General features: G+C 46.3%; 1 protein-coding gene across 1 annotated transcript; it reads right to left on the reverse strand.

The window, feature by feature from the left end:
- Positions 1–15,123: 15,123 nt before the first annotated feature.
- LOC123412376 lies at positions 15,124–16,114 on the reverse strand. The gene is made up of 3 exons (XM_045105322.1): positions 15,970–16,114; positions 15,788–15,834; positions 15,124–15,691 (listed from the first exon to the last, which is right to left on the reverse strand). Exons 1-3 carry the CDS (start codon positions 16,055–16,057, stop codon positions 15,392–15,394), a joined length of 435 nt encoding a protein of 144 aa, XP_044961257.1. The 5' UTR covers positions 16,058–16,114; the 3' UTR covers positions 15,124–15,391.
- Between the last annotated feature and the right edge of the window lie 3,385 nt (positions 16,115–19,499).

Consider the following 19,499-nt stretch of genomic DNA (forward strand, 5'->3'; position numbering starts at 1 on the left):
TTGCATGACCGAATGATGTGAACAATAATAAGAGTGCTCGTGCGTTGGACTACGCTGGAATCTGCAGGCAAGCACAAAAGGAAATACAAAGTAATATGGCTCTTTGAAATCTAAACAGGTATGCATGCAAGAGCCACTAAACATTGTAACCAATATCTTCTACCTTGACCCAAAGAAAAAGAAAACTATTTACACGAGAAAGCTCCCAACAAGCAAAAGAAGAAAAAGAAAATCTTTTTGGTTTTTCTCAAACAAGACAGACACACGAAAAGAAAACGAGAAAAAGAAAATAAACTAGCATGGATGATACAGTGGCAAAGTATGAACACCGGCTAACAAAGTGAAAGCATAAGCAAGAACGTAAAGTCGGTGAGAACACGTACTCCCCCAAGCTTAGGCTTTTGGCCTAAGTTGGTCTACTCCCAAGGATGGTCCTGGCGAAACCCAAAATCATAATGGGGGTTATATGGGAGCGCTGCAGCCACTTCCTGAATAGCTGCCTCACGGAGACGAGCAACCTTTGACTCCCTCTCGTACTGATATGCCTCTTCTCTGGTTATGTAATATCTCTGTTTTACCTGAAAGTCAAAGAAGGCAGGAGAAGGAAGGGTAATATGGAAAACATGCTGCCGGTTAAATATCAGACGGTATAGGAGGGATTCGTCATCCCTCTCAAGGAACTGGTAGCGTGTCAAAGCGACGCGGTCAAGGAAAGCTGTATGGAGCGGGGGATCTCTGCTGCGGCAACAAAAGTCCTTCCTTGGCGCTAGGAATTCTTCTTGTTACTTCTCTGGTTTGCGGCAATTTTTCCCTTGAAGAGGAAAGGGTGATGCAGCACATGAGCAGTAAGTATTTACCTTAGTTTGAGAACCAAGGTATCGATCCAGCAGGAGGGCCTCGTCAAGTCCAGAGTACCTGCGCAAACACAAACAAGCTTGCACCCAATGCTTCAATGGGGTTGTCAATCCCTTCAAGATTGTTTGCAAAGTGAGATCTGAAGGCGGAAAGTGCAACGAAGTAAAAAGTGTAAGGCTGAAAAAATGGTGTGGAGTAGACCCTGGGGCCATAGTGTTCACTCATAATAGCAAATATCACGGTGTCGAGCAATTGATAGAACTGCGCAAACTCATGACGATATCTAAGACAATGATCATACATATAAGCATCACGTCCGAGACAAGTAGACCGATACTTTCTGCATCTACTACTATTACTCCACACATCGACCGCTATCCAGCATGCATCTAGTGTATTGAGTAACGCCTTAAGCAAGATGACATGATGTAGAGGGATAATCTCAAACCAATGATGAAAACCCCATCTTTTTACCCTTGATGGCAACAACACGATGTGTGCCTCGCTACCCCTTCTGTCACTGGGTGAGATCACCGCACGGTATGAACCCAAAACCAAGCACTTCTCCCATTGCAAGAATCATAGATCTAGTTGGCCAGACAAAACCCACAACTCGAAGAGAATTACAAGGATATGAAATCATGCATAAGAGAGATCAGAAGAAACTCAAATAAGATTCATAGATAATCGGATCATAAATCCACAATTCATCGGATCTCGACAAACACACCACAAAAGAAGATTACATTGGATAGATCTCCATGGAGATCATGGAGAACTTTGTATTGAAGATCCAAGAGAGAGAAGAAGCCATCTAGTTACTAGCTATGGACCCGTAGGTCTATGGTGAACTACTCACGCATCATCGGAGTGGTCATGGTGTTGATGAAGAAGCCCTCCGTGTCCGAATCCCCCCTCCGGCAGGGCACCAGAACGTGCCCCAGATGGGATCTTGAGGAGACAGAATCTTGCGGCGGCGGAAAAGTAATTTCGATGATCTCCTAATTTTTTCGGGATTTTTAGGGAATTTATAGGCGCAACCCCTAGGTTAGGGGGCGCTCAGGGGCCCCACAAGCCTATGGGTCGCGGCCTACCCCCCTGGCCGCGGGGTGGGGGCTTGTGGGGCCCCTGAGGCTCCCCTGCCTTGGCTCTCAAGCTTCCCGATCTTCTTTCGTTCCGGAAAATATCTTTTCGGGGATTTTCTTCCGTTTGGACTCCGTTTCAAAATCTCCTCTAAAAGGGGTCAAAACATGGAAAAAACAGGAACTGGCACTTGGCACTGAGTTAATAAGTTAGTCCCAAAAAATATATAAAAGGCATGCAAAACATCCAAAGTTTGACAAGATAATAGCATGAAACCATCAAAAATTATAGATACGTTGGAGACGTATCAAGCATCCCCAAGCTTAACTCTTGCTCGTCCCCGAGTAGGGAAGTGATAAAGAATGAATTTTTGATGTGGAATGCTACCTAGCATAGCTGTCCTTTGCAACTTCTTTCACGTGACATGAATGTTCAGATCTGTAAGATTTGAAACAATAGTTTGCTATTGACATGAAAACATTAATACTTCAAGCAAACTAGCAAAGTAATCATGAACTTTCAAAATAACAAGGACATATAAAGTTATCCCTACAAAATCATATAGTCTGGCTATGCTTCATCATCCTCACACAACCAATGTAAATCATGCACAACCCCGGTATTGTCCAAGTAATTGTTTTCGCACTCTTACTTTCTCAAACTTTTTATAACTATCACGCAATACATGAGCGCGAGCCATGGATATAGCACTATAGGTGGAATAGAGTGTGGTGGTGGTTGTAAGACAAAAAGGGAGGAGATAGTCACATTGACTCGGCGTATCAATAGGCTATGGAGATGCCCATTAATAGATATTAATGTGAATGAGTATGGATTGCCATACAAGAGATGCACTAGAGGTATAAGTATGTGAAAGCTCAAAAGGAGAACTAGTGGGTGTGCATCCAACTTGCTTGCTCACGAAGACCTAGGGCAATTTTGAGGAAGCCCATCATTGGAATATACAAGCCAAGTTATATAATGAAGATTCCCACTAGCATATGGTAGTGCCAAAGTAAGAAGCTTTCAATCATGAAGAACATGGTGCTATCATGAAGCACAAGTGTGGAAAAAGATAGTAGCATTCTCCCTTCTCTATTTTTCTCTTTTTTTCATTTGGGCTCTTAGGCCTCTTTTTATCTTTTTTTCTTTTTTTGTTTTTGGGCTCTTTGGGCTCTTTTTTTTTATTTCCTCACATGGGACAATGCTCTAATAATGATGATCATCACACTTTTATTTACTCACAGCTCAAAGATCAGAATGATGATGACTTCATAGGAAATCCCTCCGGTAGTGTACCGGGATGTGCAACGATCTAGCATGGCGTATGACGTTGAAACATCTCGCTAGCTATCTTACGATCATGCAATGGCAATATGAGAGTGACAGCACAAGTCATGAGACGGAACAGTGGGAATTGCATGGCAATATATCTCGAAATGGCTATGAAAATGCCATAGTAGGTAGATATGGTGGCTGTTTTGAGGAAGGAATTTGGTGGGTTTGTGCACCGGCGAGAATTGCGTGGCACTACAGAGGCTAGCAATGGTGGAAGGTGAAAGTGCATCTATACCATGGGCTCACATTAGTCATGAAGAACTCACATACTTGTTGCGAAAGTTTTTATTAGTAATCGAAACAAAGTGCTAAACGCATACTCCGAGGGGAAGGGTTGGTAGGTGTAAACCATCGCGCGATCCCGAACTCAACACAAAGGATGGCAATCAATAGATCAATTATGCTCCGACTTCCTAACATAGCGGTTCACCATACGTGCATGCTACGGGAATCACTAACTTCAACACAAGTATTTCTAGATTCACAACACCCTACTAACATAACTCTTAATATTACCAAATCCATGTCTCAAAACTATTTGAGAGAAATCAAAACTTCTCTTTCTACTCAATGCACATGAAGATGGAGGTTTTTGCATCCTCTTTGGGTATCTATCACTTTTGGGACTACTTTAATAGCATAAGACAACTACCAAATCATGCACCGTCGTGCTCTAAAAGATATAAGTGAAGCACATACGGCAAAAGTATCTAGCTCAAAAGATATAAGTGAAGCACTATGAGCATTCTAGCAAAATCATGATGAGTGCATGTCTCTCTCTCTCAAAAAAGGTGTGCATCAAGGATGATTGTGACGCAACAAAAGGAAAAGACTCCTACGATACAAGACGCTCCAAGAAAAAACACATATCATGTGGTGAATAAAAATATAGCTCCAAGTAATGTTACCGACGGATTGAAGATGAAAGAGGGGATGCCTTCCTGGGGCATCCCCAAGCTTAGGCTTTTTGGTGTCCTTGAATTTGGCTTGGGATGCCTTGGGCATCCCCAAGCTTGAGCTCTTTCCACTTCTTATCTCTTTGTCCATGAGAACATCACCCAAAACTTGAAAACTTCACAACACAAAACTTAAACAGAAACTCGTGATAACATTAGCACAAGAAAACAAATTACCACTTCTTTTGGTACTTTAGAAAACTTGAATTCTATCTATATTGATGATGGGCTACTGTATTCTCACTTTTCCATGGCTAGTACCCACCGATACTAACCATACTTTCATCAAAACAAGCAACCAACTCAACAAGAACATAATCTGTCAAAAACAGACCAGTCTTTAGCAATCTGTATACTTCGTATACTTATGGTACCTCAAAAAATCTGAAAAATTACAACGGTCTGGGCAAATGGCATATAAACCAGCAGCAAAAATAATCAACTCAAAAGCTCTTTATGAAAAATCATCTTGTGAGCGAAAAGTTTCTGTCTTTTTCCAGCAGGATCAAACAACCATTACCAAGACTAGTCATAAAGGTTTTGCTTGGCTCAAACACAAAAAGAAACACAAAAAACACAATCACAACAGAATTCTTAAAGTGAGGATGCAACAAAACAGAAAGAAAAAGATAAATTCATTGGGTTGCCTCCCAACAAGCGCTATTGTTTAACGCCCTTAGCTAGGCATAAAAGCGATAGAATCACGTATCGTCGTCTTTGGTGCTCAAACCATAAGTGGCCCTCATCATGGATTCATAAGGCAATCTGATTTTCTTTCTAGGAAAGTGTTTCATGCCCTTCCTGCAAGTTGTAGTTACCTACTATGTGTTACGATCCGGCAACCCCGGAGCGACAATAACCGAAACCACTCCCGGTGATGACCATAGTTTGAGGAGTTCATGTGTTCACCAAGTGCTAATGCGTTGGTCCGGTTCTTTATTAAAAGGAGAACCTTAATATCCCGTAGTTTCCTTTTGGACCCCGCTGCCATGGGAGGGATGGACAATAGATGTCATGCAAGTTCTTTTCCCTAAGCATGTATGACGACACACGGAATGCATGCCTACATTACATTGACGAACGGCAGCTAGCCACATATCTCTCCGTGTTATAACTTTTGCATGATGAATATCATCCAAACAAATCACTGACCCATTGCCTACGAGTTTGTCCCACTGCTGCTGTTACTTGTTTTGCTCTGCTGTTGTTACTTGTTTTGCTGTGTTGTTGTTACTACTGTTGCTGCTGCTGTTACTTGCTACTGTTGCTACTTGCTACTGTTGTCACTAGTGTTGCTATTTTGCTGTTGATACTTTGCTTGCAGATATTAATCTTTCAGGTGTGGTTGAATCTGACACATTCACCTGCTAATACTTGAGAGTATCCTCTCACCTCCAATCGGCGAATCAACAAATTTGGGTTGAATACTCGACCCTCGAAAACTGCCTCGATCCCACGCGCTGGTGGGTTATTGCAAGACAATTTCTAATTGTTGAGCAATCGAGAACAACATTTGTCTAGTTATTGCCATAGAGTGCTAGTCACTTCCTACTAGTGAAGTCATTCTTATCGTATCTCTTAGGTTGTGGGTTATCAAGATTAACCGTAGGTTCAATCTCCACATCCTTATCATGGCTAGGTTGAGCATTATTGTGAACATCGCTGTCCATATTGTCACCAGGTTCATGTTCATCACCAGATTGTGTTTCTGCATCAGACGCAGAAATATCATTTGGTTCTTCAGGTGTGAAAGTATTTGGTGAACTGACATGTAGGTTTCTATCATCCTTCTTCTTCTTCTTAGGATGACTGGGTGTATCAGCATTAATTCCTTGAGAATCTTGATCAATTCTCTTAGGATGCCCTTCAGGATACAAAGGTTCCTGAGTCATTTTGCCTCCTCTAGTAATGACTTTGACAGAGTTGTCATTTAATTCATTGAGCAAGTCATTCTGAGCTTTAAGTACTTGTTCTACCCGAGTAGTAATCATAGAGGCATGTTTAATCAGAAGCTTCAGATCATTGACATTTCTGTCTACACAAGCACTTAAATCACTAAGCATACGAGTACTTTGTTCCAAATGTCTGCTAACATAATCATTGAAACTCTGTTTTTGGCAACAAAGTTGTCAAATTCATCAAAGCATAGGCTAGCAGGTTTATCAAAAGGAATATCACTCTCATCAAACCTATGCAGAGAATTTAGTTCTACTACCTGTATCGGGTTATCGAGACCATGGATCCCTTCGTTAGGTGGTAGATTTTTGACATCTTCGGATCTAATGCCTTTCTCTTGCATAGATTTCTTGGCTTCTTGCATATCTTCAGGACTGAGGAATAGAATACCTCTTTACTTAGGAGTTGGCTTAGGAGGTGGTTCGGGAATAGTCCAAGCGTTATTGTTGATCAAGATGTTATTCAGTAGAATCTCAGCTTGTTCTATAGTTCGTTCCCTAAAAACACAACTGGCACAACTATCTAGCTGGTCTCTAGAAGCATCGGTAAGTCCGTTATAGAAGATATCAAGTATCACATTCTTCTTAAGAGGGTGATCAGGCAAAGCATTCTGTAGCTGGATGAGCCTCCCCCAAGCTTGTGGGAAACTCTCTTCTTTGTGTTGAGAAAAGTTGTATATTTCCTGCAAGGCAGCTTCCTTCTTATGGGCAGGGAAATATTTCTCATAGAAGTACTAGACCATATCCTGGGGACTACTCACACATCCAGGAGCAAGAGAAGTGAACCAGGCTTTAGCGTCATCCTTTAGAGAGAAAGGAAACAACTTAAGGATATAGTAGTAGCGGATCTTCTCCTCACTAGTGAATAGGGTGGCTATATCGTGTAGTTTGGTAAGATGGGCGACGACCGTCTCAGACTCATAACCGTGGAAAGGATCAGATTCGACTAGAGAGATTATCTCAGGGTCGACAGAGAATTCATAATCCTCATCGGTGATAAAGATAGGTGAAGTGGCAAACTTCGGATCGTATTTCATCCTAGCTTTCAGAGATTTTTCCTTCCACTTGAGAAGTAATTTCTCAGCGTCATAGGCATCCTTACACGCAAGAAAATCCTCAGCTATCTCTCCCTCCATAACATAACCCTCAGGTATATCAGGCAATTCATATCTAGGAGAGCTAGATCTAGCAAGAGCAAAAGCAGGTTCTATCTCAATAGTATCGACAGTTTCAGAAGCATCACGAGCATTGGTAGTAACTCTAGCAATATGAGCATCAAGGAATACCCCTAGTGGCATATCAGGCAAAGTAGTATCTCTAGCAGTATCAAGCATAGCATCATCAGGCAAAATAGCATGTCTAGCATCATCAGGCAAAGCAATATCAGGCATAGCATCTCTAGCAGTATCAGGCATAGTAGCATCATAAGCATCATCAAGCGCAGGCGACATATCAAGATTTCTAGCAGGAGGTGGTGTCGCAAACTTACTCATAACTGAAGGTGAATCAAGTGCAGGGCTAGATGGCAGTTCCTTACCTCCCCTCATAGTTGAGGGCAAGACTTTAGTTCTTGGATCTTTCAGATTCTTCATAGTGATCAGCAGATATAAATCCCAAGTGACTCAGAGAATATAGCTATCCTTCCCCGGCAACGGCGCCAGAAAAATGTTGTTGACGTGCAACTATTCCTGACTTGATGCCTCCACGGCAACGGAGCCAGAAAAGAGCTGCTTCCAGTTGCTCAACAATTTTGAAATTGTCTTGCAATAGCCCACCAGCGTGTGGGATTGCGGCAGTTTTCGAGGGTAGAGTATTCAACCCAAATTTGTTTGTTCGCACGAAGGGAAGTGAAAGAATATTCTCAAGTATTAGCAGCTGAATGTGTTAGATTCAACCACACCTGAAAGATTAGTGTCTGCAAGCAAAGTAGTATGATAGCAACGGTGCCAGAAACGATCTGGATCTAAAACACACATATATTGGTGACAATATGATAATTTCTGATCTGAAATCATGGCACTCGGACCCTAGTGACAAGCATTAAGCATGGCAAAGTAGTAGCAACATCAATCTCAGAACATAGTGGATACTAGGGATCAATCCCCGTCAAAACTAACTCGATTACATGATAGATCTCATCCTACTCATCACCGCCCAGCGAGCCTACGAATAGATTACTCACGAACGATGAAGAGCTTCATGGAATTGGAGAGGGAAGAAGGTTGATGATGACGATGGCGACGATCTCCTTGATCCGGAGAACGAAACGGACTCCGGATCTGCCCTCCAGATGAAGAACAGGATGTGGCGGCGCCTCCGTATCGCAAACGCGATGAAATCTTCTCTCTTGATTTTTTTCGGGACGAAAGGGAATAAATATAGCTGAGTTTGGGGGCAGTAGAGCCACGTGGGCCCCACAAGCCCTCACACCGCGGCTACAGGGCTTGTGGCCACTGGCTCACCCCCTCCGGTGGATCTTTGCGCGGGTATTTTTCATATTTTCCAGAAATATTCTCCGTAAATTTTCAGGACGTTCCGAGAACTTTTATTTCTGCACAAAAACAACACCATGGCAATTCTGCTGAAAACATCGTGAGTCCGAGTTAGTTCCATTCAAATCATGCAAATTAGAGTCCAAAACAAGGGCAAAAGAGTTTGGAAAAGTATATACGATGGAGACGTATCATCCCGCTCAAGCCCTAGTGCTGAAACAATGGGGAGAACCTGCCGGCGCCGCCACCAGGACTTTGCACGGCGGCGCGTGCTGGCGGTGACGGGGGAGGCAGATGGAAGGAGGGATAGAGGTCCGGCGGCTTGGGTTCCCTCTCGGTCGCCCGCAGGGCGATGCTGATGCGAGAGGAGAGGGGGAGAGGAGATTCGTCTGTCATGTAACTTTTTTTGAACAAAGGGAATATATTAATATCATGAAGATATCAATTACACTCGACTTCTGTATCAACAAAATTTCCAAAGACATCAAAGATACACACAGCCATAAAAGAAAACAAAAAAGACCCATCCGCGGTCAACAGTCACTAGCAACAACACTAAGGCAACACCCGAAATACAAAAAAAATCTTCAAAAGCAACGCCTTCAAGAAGCAAACAATGCACAGGCATTATTGTTGCCCGATCAAAGATCTTAGATTTTCATCCATGAGAAAATCCTAGTTCAACCAAAACGATGCCTTCAACAAGATCACTGTTAGGTACAACCAATCAAAACCAGACCTTCGGTTTTCATCCTCGAGATCAAAACTTGATACTCGAGGAGCAGCATAAAAATGCAATACTCCAGTGTTACCGCCTCCGCTTGTCGAGGCCGTTGTTACAACTCACAAAGGGATGCATGAAATAAGTTAGTTATAGTTACTTGTCTGGCTATACCCTATCTACTCCTAGTTGTTCTTGGGCGGGTGGTACCGTGGTCTATGGTAACCAGCGGTGAAGGGTATGTGGCCATCAAAGTAAGCACCCGGACGGAGTCTCCTACTGCTAAAATAAAAGTCCATACTCGAATACTTCCTTCATGCCCACATTTCCCAAACAAACCATTTACACTTGAGCTTGTCATGCTTCTATCATCCGACGCCAGAGAGGAGCCTAGCAAGCAAAACAATCATATTGTTTTTACTGAGTATTTCTTTTCTTGAGTTATCATAAGCGCCACCCCGAAGAAAGTTGCGGGGATACACCCCGATCCTCTTTCCCCACTACCCTCCCGCATCGCTCCCGCAGGCGACAGGGAGGGAACCCTAGCCGCCGCCGGCCTTTTCCCCTCCTCCCGCCCCTTCCTCCCCCGCCACCGCCATAGAGTGCGCCCAGGCAAAGCCTGGTCGACACTAGCGGCAGCGGGCCTCCTCGTCCCCTCGCCTGTGGCGTCGGTGTGGGCCGCGTCCATGGGCCAGGGCGCCGCGGTTAGTGGGTCGCGGCGGCGCGGCGGGTCTCTGCCGACGACGGCGGCAGGTGGCTTCATGGTGCGTTGGGCTGCTCAATGGAGGGGCGTGCTTGCGGCTGCCTGCGCCAAATCTGGCGTTGGGAGACGTGGGCGACGTGGGCCATGGGCGGCACGGGGTCGGTGGCTGCTGTGGCTCCTAGACGGCGGTGGCGGCCGACCGTGGTGGCCTGGCGAGGTTCGGTGGTGGCGGTTGTTGCTGGCCGCTGCTGGAGGTCCCGGGGTGGCGGGGCGTGCTTGGGGCGGCGGCGCTGGACCTTGCTGGATCTGCATCGGGGGATCCTCCGTCCGCTGTCTCCTGGGCGACGCGGGTTGTGGTGCCGCGGGCCGGCCGTAGCCGGTGGCTTCGGGTGCTGGTGGTGGTGCGGCCTGGTGGTGTGCCCTGTCGGGAGGGGCCGGCGGTATGGCCGCGGTGACCGGCTTGACCGTGGTGCAGGTGGAGCGGGTTCGTGGGGGCGGCGACGCTCTATGGTGGTCGTGCCCCCATCGACGGTGCAGCGTGGCGGATGTGATCCTCCTTCTCCTCGGTCTAGAATGGCTATGACCGGGGGCGCGTGCTCGGGAGGATCTGATCGGGGCCCGAGGCGTGTCGGAGTTGCTACTCCGGGTAGGTGTGATTAGGCTCGATCCGGGATGTACAAGCGGTTGGCGAGGTCCCTCCCTCCGTTGGTACGGTGTTCGTTGGTGGTGGTCGGGACTTCACGGTACTGTCGGGCAACACGGAGTCGAGGGCCACAGATATGGCGTTGTCCGAGTGTAGTCGGCGACGGCCGTCGGGAATCAGGGAGGTGTGTCTCCCCTAGTCTGCCGAGATTGGCTGGGGACACAGGGTTGGGCCCCTACTGTGGTGGCGCCGGACCAACCTCTGTGGCTCATGCCGGGCTAGGAGTGAAATCTGTGGACTTTCGCTCTTCCTACCATGGCAGGTACTCTCTGGTGTGGGCAGTGGGTGAGGTCCTGGACTTGGATGCCGGAGCGGCAGCTCCGGAGGGTGGGTCGCTTGGTTGGCTCTTTGGCGGGCGCCGTGTCAGCGATGGTGGCTTCCTTCTTGGTTCGTGCGGGCGACGAGAGGGGTAGCAGTTGGTGGCTCGGGCGCGTCCTCTGCTGGACGTCGCCCAGATCTGGATCTGGGGTATGGGCATGCCACGCCTGCCCTAGGGTCGCGGTGACTTTGGATGGGGTGCCGAGCCAAAGCTCCGCGCTTTTGTGCCGGCGACGGCGACGCTTGCGGGCGCCGTTCTCTTCTTGAAGAAGTCGATGTGGATCTCCTCTCCGTGTCAGGTTTCCGGGTGAAGACCCTTGCCCGGTGGGGCTAGGCAGCGACGACGCTCTGCGTCGTTCTCCCTCTTGTGGGCGTTGTCTAGGAGCTTAGGGGTCCTATGGTGTTTCGTGATTGTGCTCCATTCTTCTTGTATTCTCCTTTGATAGTGTTGTTGTTCTGCTTCGCGGTTCGGCTAGGATCTGCTTTGTAAGAGGGTCATCTCACCATCATGTATCGTTCAGCTGTGTACTTTGTGCGGTTTGTGCCTTTATCTATAGAGGGGGGCGAATGCCTGTTTCGAGAATATTTATTTTCTTCTTTTTTTATCTTTTCTTCGGTTTTCTTTGTTGCATTCTTTTGTTTTCTTAGTGTTTTTTTCTCGGTTTTCATCGTTTCCATTCTCAGAATAGGAGCATTTTTTATACATGATTAACATTTTTTAAAGAAATGAAAATTTCTATGTACATGTGAAACATTTTTTGTGTACATGTTGAACATTTTCTAAGTACATGATTTTTTTAATATATGTTCTGATGTATATTTTCTTGTTCATACACATTATATATTTTTGGTATACATAGCAAACTTTTTTATCCCTCTAACAGTTGTCAAATACATGATTAATATTTTTTCACATATTTTTTTATATAAGCTTTTTATCATACATGTTATTCATTTTCAGATACATCCGGAACATTTTGTTACACGTTTAAATTTTTTTACGGGCACCTGGGCACAAATGCTCCTAGTGTGAACAGTAAAAAATATTCCAAAAAATAGATTTTTTTATGAAATACTTTAAGAAATGTTTGTTGTGCATGCAAAAAATTTATCATAAAATCATATTGATGGAAGGCGTGGTAAAAAAATTGATGCTCTGAAAATGTTACTTTCAAATGCATGTTGGATGTTTGATAAAAATTTTCACAACTTCCACGAATATGATTTCGTGATGAATTTTTGCATGCACAATAAAAAAAATTAAATTTCGGCACAAAAAAGTCATAATTTTTTGAAATCTTTTTCTATTTTTAGTTGTACTGTTCACGGCATGAGCATTTTAGCTCAGGTGTAGAAAGGTACTATCGATTTAAGGACCGTCTTATTATTGTTTCTCATGCAAGAGTATATGTCGTAAAATCAAGTGATCATTCAATTTTCGTGCTTTGTGTCCTTTTCAATAGGGAAGAAAAAGATGAACTGAAAACTTCATGCAGTGAGTAGTTCAATGTCAGTTACATGAGGAACAGTAAGAACCTCATGACCATGATGTCCAACTTATAAATACTCCCGTTCAGGTCTAGCTTGTTCAAGACTTGCTCGCGAATGCCAAAACAACCAACCGAGAACTCTGGAATATTGGAGAAAAACAAGAGATGATGAGCTATCCCAGCAATTTAAGCACAAGATGTAAGCACAAGATGTCGCTTAGCATTTGGATTCAAAGGGTTACCCCGGACAAGAAGAGTCCTCCTCGGAGCTTCTATACACGGTGTGTGAGTAGTCAGATAATTTTTTTCTACTCGGCCGACATGCACCCAACGCATGCAGGGTGGGAGAAAATAATGAAGTGGCTGGAGAATACCTTGAGAGATTTCATAGAAGATAGATTAGGACTAGCTTAGACTATAGCTGTCCTGGATTCTCAAAATTTATATTATATATTTGCATCCTTTTCTGGAAATTATCTTTAGAATTAGTAATTAATGTCTTTCATCTGTCACGTGCGTATGTTTTTCATCCACCTCGATGTACCTAACCTCACCATGATATCATGGGTAGCGAGGACACCCAGCACAAAGGAGAACACACCGCGGGAGAGTCTCCCCGGCTAGCCTCGACTGAATCCACCTCTGAGTTTGACGCATGTAGACTGCTATGTGTATTTCCACATGAAGGTGGAGGTGTAATTTCATAGTGACCTTTATCTATCTCAAGAATCAACCATTAATGTTGTTTTTTATGTCTTCTGCATTGAGGGCAAGAGGACATTCAAATTCAAGAGAAGATGTCAATGCATCAATTCATTAACCGATCCAATTTCTTTGCTGAGAAATATTATTGTGAAGTCAAGCCGGTGGGAAGTGGAAGGTTGAAAAAGTTGCTGCAAAAACTTCACCCTTTCTCAAGTGAGACCATTTATTTTAGGGGACTGTTAGGCGTCCACCCACGGATGCGCGTTATACATCTGTCATCTCGTTGGCCATTGGATCTACACGTAGGCAGCCGTCGATCGCTTGTCATGTTCCGCTCCACTACAGGAATCAGACCCTTTGACGTCTGCCTGCCATAGCAGACGACAAAGGCCTTTGCCGTCAGCCTCATGTCGGCAAAATTTCTGCGACAGCTTTCGACGACAAAGTACCTTCTTTGTCGTGTGCCACCACAAAGCGGACAGCAAAGACCACCGTGTGCCAGGGCGATGGTGGAGGGGGCACGGAGAGGAGGGGCAGTGGTGGAGGAGGGGGCACGAAGAGAAGGGGCGGTGGTGGAGGAGGGGGCACGATGGTGGAGGAGGGGGCGTAGAGAGGAGGAGGGCCCGGGGTGGAGGAGGAGGGGGCACGGAGAGGAGGGGAGATGGTGGAGGAGGGCTGTGAGGAGGGCGAGCTCCGACAACGGGTCGCGGGGAAGAGGGGAGGGCGAGCTCCGGCAACGGGTCGCGGGGAGGAGGGGAGGGTGAGCTCCGGCGGCGCGGTGGGTTTCATGGGTGCCGGGAGAGAGAAGAGAGAGATCATTATGAGAGAGAGAGGGGGTGTGGGTGGGGGCCGATGTCCGCTAGGGCTATTTGGCTCTTTGCCGTCTGCCCCCCGACGGCAAAGAGGTATAAGGCAGACGGCAAAGAGAGAGACCGTTATGGGGAGAGAGGGGGTGTGGGGTGGGCCACCCCGTGCTCTTTGTCGTTTGTCTGCCTGTTTTTTGCCGTCAGCTAGCAAACGAGAAGAGCGGTCAGTTCTTTGCCGTCTGGCATTAGTCTCTTTGCCGTCAGCTAGCAGACAGCAAAAAACTGTTGTTTGCCATCAGTTTGATCTTTGCCATTCGTCTTTTGGCAGCTAACGGCAAAGACGGTCTTTGCCATCAGCCAGCAGACGGTAAAGAACACGCTAATGGCAAATTCTCTGATTTCAGTAGTGCTCGTCCCCTCCTCACTCATTAATTCCTCAAACAACGGTTGTGTTGCAGAAACAACGGTCGTATTGCAAAAATAATTTCCGAAACAACGGCCACGTTGCAGAAACAATTCCTGAAACAACGACCGTATTTCAGAAACAATGACCATGTTGCAGAAATTTCTCTTCGTCGGGAGGCGTTTGGCGGCGGAGATCCAGCATGGATGCACTCACACCGGCGATCTACAGGCGGCGGCTCTCGATGGGGGTGGATAGGGGACAGACGGGGCAAGGGATGAGCATGTATACCTGCTGAAGTCGACGCCCGCCACGGCAGTATCCGTCGCTGTCGCCACCGTGCTGGAAATGTTGCGGCCGCCTAGCGCCCTGCCGTCCTGTGCCATCGGCCCGTCGCCTTCCTAGATCAAGGAGCAAGAGAGAGTAACGCGAAGCGGGCTCTCAGCTGCGAGAGGCGATCCTGAAACATCACTCTGTTTTAGAAAAATGGTTGCAGCCGACGCAGAAGCGGGGTTGGTCTGGTCCGTCAGATCGGTGATCAATGACCGATCTGACGGTTGCCGAGCCAGCGGACGAGGGAGCACGATCAACCGGCTGAAGGTACGTTTTTTCCTTGATTTTACTACAATGAGTTTATGACACAGGAGAAACACAATAGTTGGCTTGTTATATCAGACTGATGACTAAATTAAACACCTATATCTGACAAGAAGGAAGGTGCCCGGCCCTCTGGTCTCGGTTTTTAACAAGAAGGAAGGCCATAGCTGACAAATGCAATGGCCAACCAAAAGAAAAAGAAAAAGGTAAAAGAAGCATCAAACAAGCTAGTCATAGTTACTTGTCTGGCTATACCCTATCTGCTCCTAGTTGTTCTTGGGCGGGTGGTTCCGTGGTCTACGGTAATCGGCGGTGAAGGGTATGTGGCCATTGAAGTAAGCCCCTGGACCTGGATGGAGTCTCCTACTCCTAGAATAACAGTCCAAGCTCAAATCCTTCCTTCCTCCATGCCCACATTGCTCAGCAGAACGTGTTGCACCTGTGCTTGGTGTGCTCTTATCATCCGTCTTCTCCATGGCTGCATACCCAAGGACCGTCTTTCGTCTTGTCATCAGTATACTGCTTTTGGTTCCCTCATCTGTGATGGTTTTGTCAACAGTGGGTTCCTGCATACCAGGACTAACCTTAGTTAGACATGATCCCCGTTTAGTGCATTTCATCGAAACAGCTATAAGTTTTTGACAACCCCTTGCGGTACATACCAGCCTGGTTTCCAGTCCTCTCTGGCTACCGGTTGCCGTCAGCAACTCTGAGAACAAAGAGTAAGTATGTCAGAGGTATGTTCATAATCATAGAAGAGTATGGGATTGTGGACTAAGAAGGAAATGAACACTTGAAGAATGCAAAACTTTATAGCTCTAGTATGCGCACTCAGAAGCATTACCTCTGTGCGCAATGGCGACGAAATGCTCAAGGGTAGCCGATAGGATGGCCACCCCAAGCAAGAAGCTTACACAGTTTAACAGCCGCATGACTAACCGTGGCACTGTTCGTTGAGTATGTCTGTCGTGCAACTAACGAACTGGAAAGGGAAGGAGAAAGCAGAACACGGAGAGGGTGGATTTTATAGGGGACATTCGGCGCCCCATTGGTCAAAGCCCAACTTCGTGTGGCACGTATCTCCTGCGCATGGAATGCCGCATCTGTACTCACAGGCCATATAATACTCTGATCCCTCGGCATTTTCAAATTGGCTTGAGCATATTCACGTACTTGGATGTGCTCAAAGTTTGTCTCTTGTCATTTGACAAGCAGTAGTTTCCAACGATCTCTTGTGAACCGTGAAACTGCTCCAAGGATCTGCCATTGCTTGCGGCTGAAGATTTTGGGCGCATGGGGCATTCTGCCCGACGGACGCGTGCAACAAGCAAAGTGTAGTGGCCAACTAGAAAGGATTTCAGTGACCAAGGCCAGAGCCTGGGGCTTCGATCTCACCTCCATTTGATCTAACCTAAAGTAATGGTTCCCAAACATGTAGTACCTTCAAACCATGTTTATGCATCAGACTCCCAGACGTGCGGCGACCAAAAACAACCGGTGGCGGGCGTGAATCAGATGGCCGCGCACGCAAGATCACACACACACACCAGTGCTGCACCGCCGTTGTCGGTGACATTGAATTTCGACTCGTCGTCGTCGGCTGAATTCGGTCGGTTTTGAGAGGTGGACAAGCACATGATTCGACTTCCGAGCGTCAACTGTTGCGGTTGGTTGGGTTTGGTCGGTGGGTACACTGATTCGGCTTTCGAGCATCGGCTAACTTGACGGTTCCTCTTTTCAGCTGCTGATGGGTCTTGAAGCACGAGCAAGATGCCGAGTTGAGAGCTTTGGTACCGGTGCTGCTTTGGGGAACAGGAACTGGGCCCGGAATGCGTTCTTGGAGACAGTCAACTCGGTCTCCTGGGACTTCAAGCTGCACTCGTGCATGTCCTCGCGATTCACACTTGGCCAAGAGGTCCATGGAGCTGAATTTCCTTCCGTTTGCCTTTTCGCTGAACCTACCACCGAATATACTGTATTTAATCGCTCAGACAAGAGACAGGTTTACAGTCCATTCTGCTGGATCTTGATGCTGGAAGCTTTCGTAGAGAAGTAGTCGCAGTCAGACCTCAGACGACCTCAGAAGTCAGAACGCACAAGCCAGCAGCAAAAGGCAGCTCTTGCGTTTACCATGCGTGCGAGCTGCTAGCACGTGCAACGCCGCGTCGGGGTCCGGCGACGGCATCATTTGCGTGCACTGGGGGTGGCAGGAGCACGAGGGCGCGACCTCCAAGCCGAGCGGGCGGGCCCGTCGCCTCTGGTTTCTCGACGCGTCCATGGTTCTGGACGGAGGCAAGCACTCAAGCTGGCAGCAGCGACACATTTTCTTCCTTGCAGTGGCAGCAAAGCGGCTCGAACCGAGAGCTGATGCACCAGCGACAGCGACTGCTCTGCCTTTCCACAACTTCCGTGGATTAACTTTTCCATCGTCTCAAACGTACAGCAAGTCAATCTAATAGGTATAGTTTTTCGTTATTTAGGCCAGGTTCATTGCAGGGGTGCTCTGCCTAGACGCCTGTGTGAGAACAAAGGCACACATATCTGATGGCATTTCTTTAGGAGTCTTTATTTCCAGTGTTAAGTGCTACCTACCTTCTCTCGGGTTTGCAAGGCTCGGGCATATATTTTCAGACTCGCTTTGACCATCAAGTTAAGCCCCGTTTGAAATCATTTAGATTATATAATTCAGTTTTTTATAATCTATTCTATCTTCAAACAGAACAGATTATGATATAGATTACAAAAACTAGATGAACAGATTATTAAAAACTCAGAATTTACTCTACCCCAGCTAAAATCAAATTATGAATTGCTAATGACCCATTACCCTTGTAAGATAATTGTTAGGAATATGCAACTTAGTATTTCAATGAGGCCATAGGACGATATATATACATGTACAGGTGTGAAACATATGCAGCAAACCCCTTATACAATGGGATAAGTACAAATAGGTACATGACTATATTATATACTCTAACATCCCCCCCTCCCTCTCTCAAACTCATGGTGGATGAACAACACTGAGTTTTGAAAGATAAAAGCCATGTTGTGCTCTAGTCTGGGCCTTCGTCAGGAAATCTATCAACTGTAACTTTGAAGGCACATACTGAAGATCAATAACCTAATCCTGCACACCAGTGTGCACGTAGAAAGCATCAACACCAATATGTTTGGTGAGATCATGCTTCACAAGATCGCGCGCAATGCTAATAGCACATGTACTGTCAAATAAGAGCAGAGTCGGTGTAGTGACAGAAACACCAAAATCCTGAAGTAACCACCGTAACCAAGTCACCTTTGCCGTCAAAAGAGCCATCGCTCGCAACTCAGCCTCTGCACTCGAGCGGGAAACTGCGACATGTTTCTTCGTCTTCCACGCAATGAGAGAACCACCAAGAAAAACACAGTAAGCAGAAAGTGAACGACGATCTGAAGGATCACTAGCCCACGTAGCATCCGAATAGGCTTGAAGCTGTAAAGAACTGGAGCAAGGAAAGAATAGACGGTGAGAGATCGTGCCTTGAAGATATCAGAGAACACGAAGGAGGTGACTATAGTGAACCGAGGTGGGAGCGGAGACAAACTGACTCAGAATATGAACCGGATAAGAGATATCTGGACGAGTGACAGCTAGATAGACAAGACTACCAACAAGATGATGATAACGTGTCGGGTCAAGCAGGGGGTCACCATCAGTATCACGGAGGTGAACATTGAGCTTCATGGGAGTCTCAACAATGCACTCGTCAGTAAGAGCAGCACGAGCAAGAAGATCCTGGATATACTTTTCCTGGGATATAAGAAATCCATCAGAGGTAGAAGAGACTTCAATCCCAAGAAAGTAGCGAAGAGGGCCAAGATCGTACATAAGAAACTGCTCACTAAGACAGACCTTCACAAAGGCAATATACTCGGGGTCGTTACCAGTGATGATAATGTCATCAACATAGAGAAGAAGAAGAGTCCGACCACGAGGAGAAAGGTGGACAAACAATGCCTGATCATGAGCACTGGCTGAAAACCCAGCGGCAATCACCACAGAGGCAAAACGCTCAAACCAGGCGGGAGGCTTGATTAAGGCCATAGAGAGAGCGACGAAGACGACAGACCAAGCCATCAGGAACATAATGCCTAGGTGGTGGCTGCATGTACACCTCCTCACGCAGCTCATCATTAAGAAAGGTATTCTTAACACCAAGCTAAGAGACAGACGAATGGTGTGTAGAAGCCACGACAAAGAAGGGTACGAATAATGGTCATATGGGCCACAGGAGCAAAAGTCTCGTCGTAATCACGACCATGCTCCTATTGAAAACCACGAGCCACAAGACGAGCTTTGTACCGCTCAAGAGAACCATCGGAGCAAGTCTT

Source organism: Hordeum vulgare, chromosome 7H (genome assembly GCF_904849725.1).
Source record: "Hordeum vulgare subsp. vulgare chromosome 7H, MorexV3_pseudomolecules_assembly, whole genome shotgun sequence".
Lineage (NCBI taxonomy): Eukaryota > Viridiplantae > Streptophyta > Magnoliopsida > Poales > Poaceae > Hordeum > Hordeum vulgare.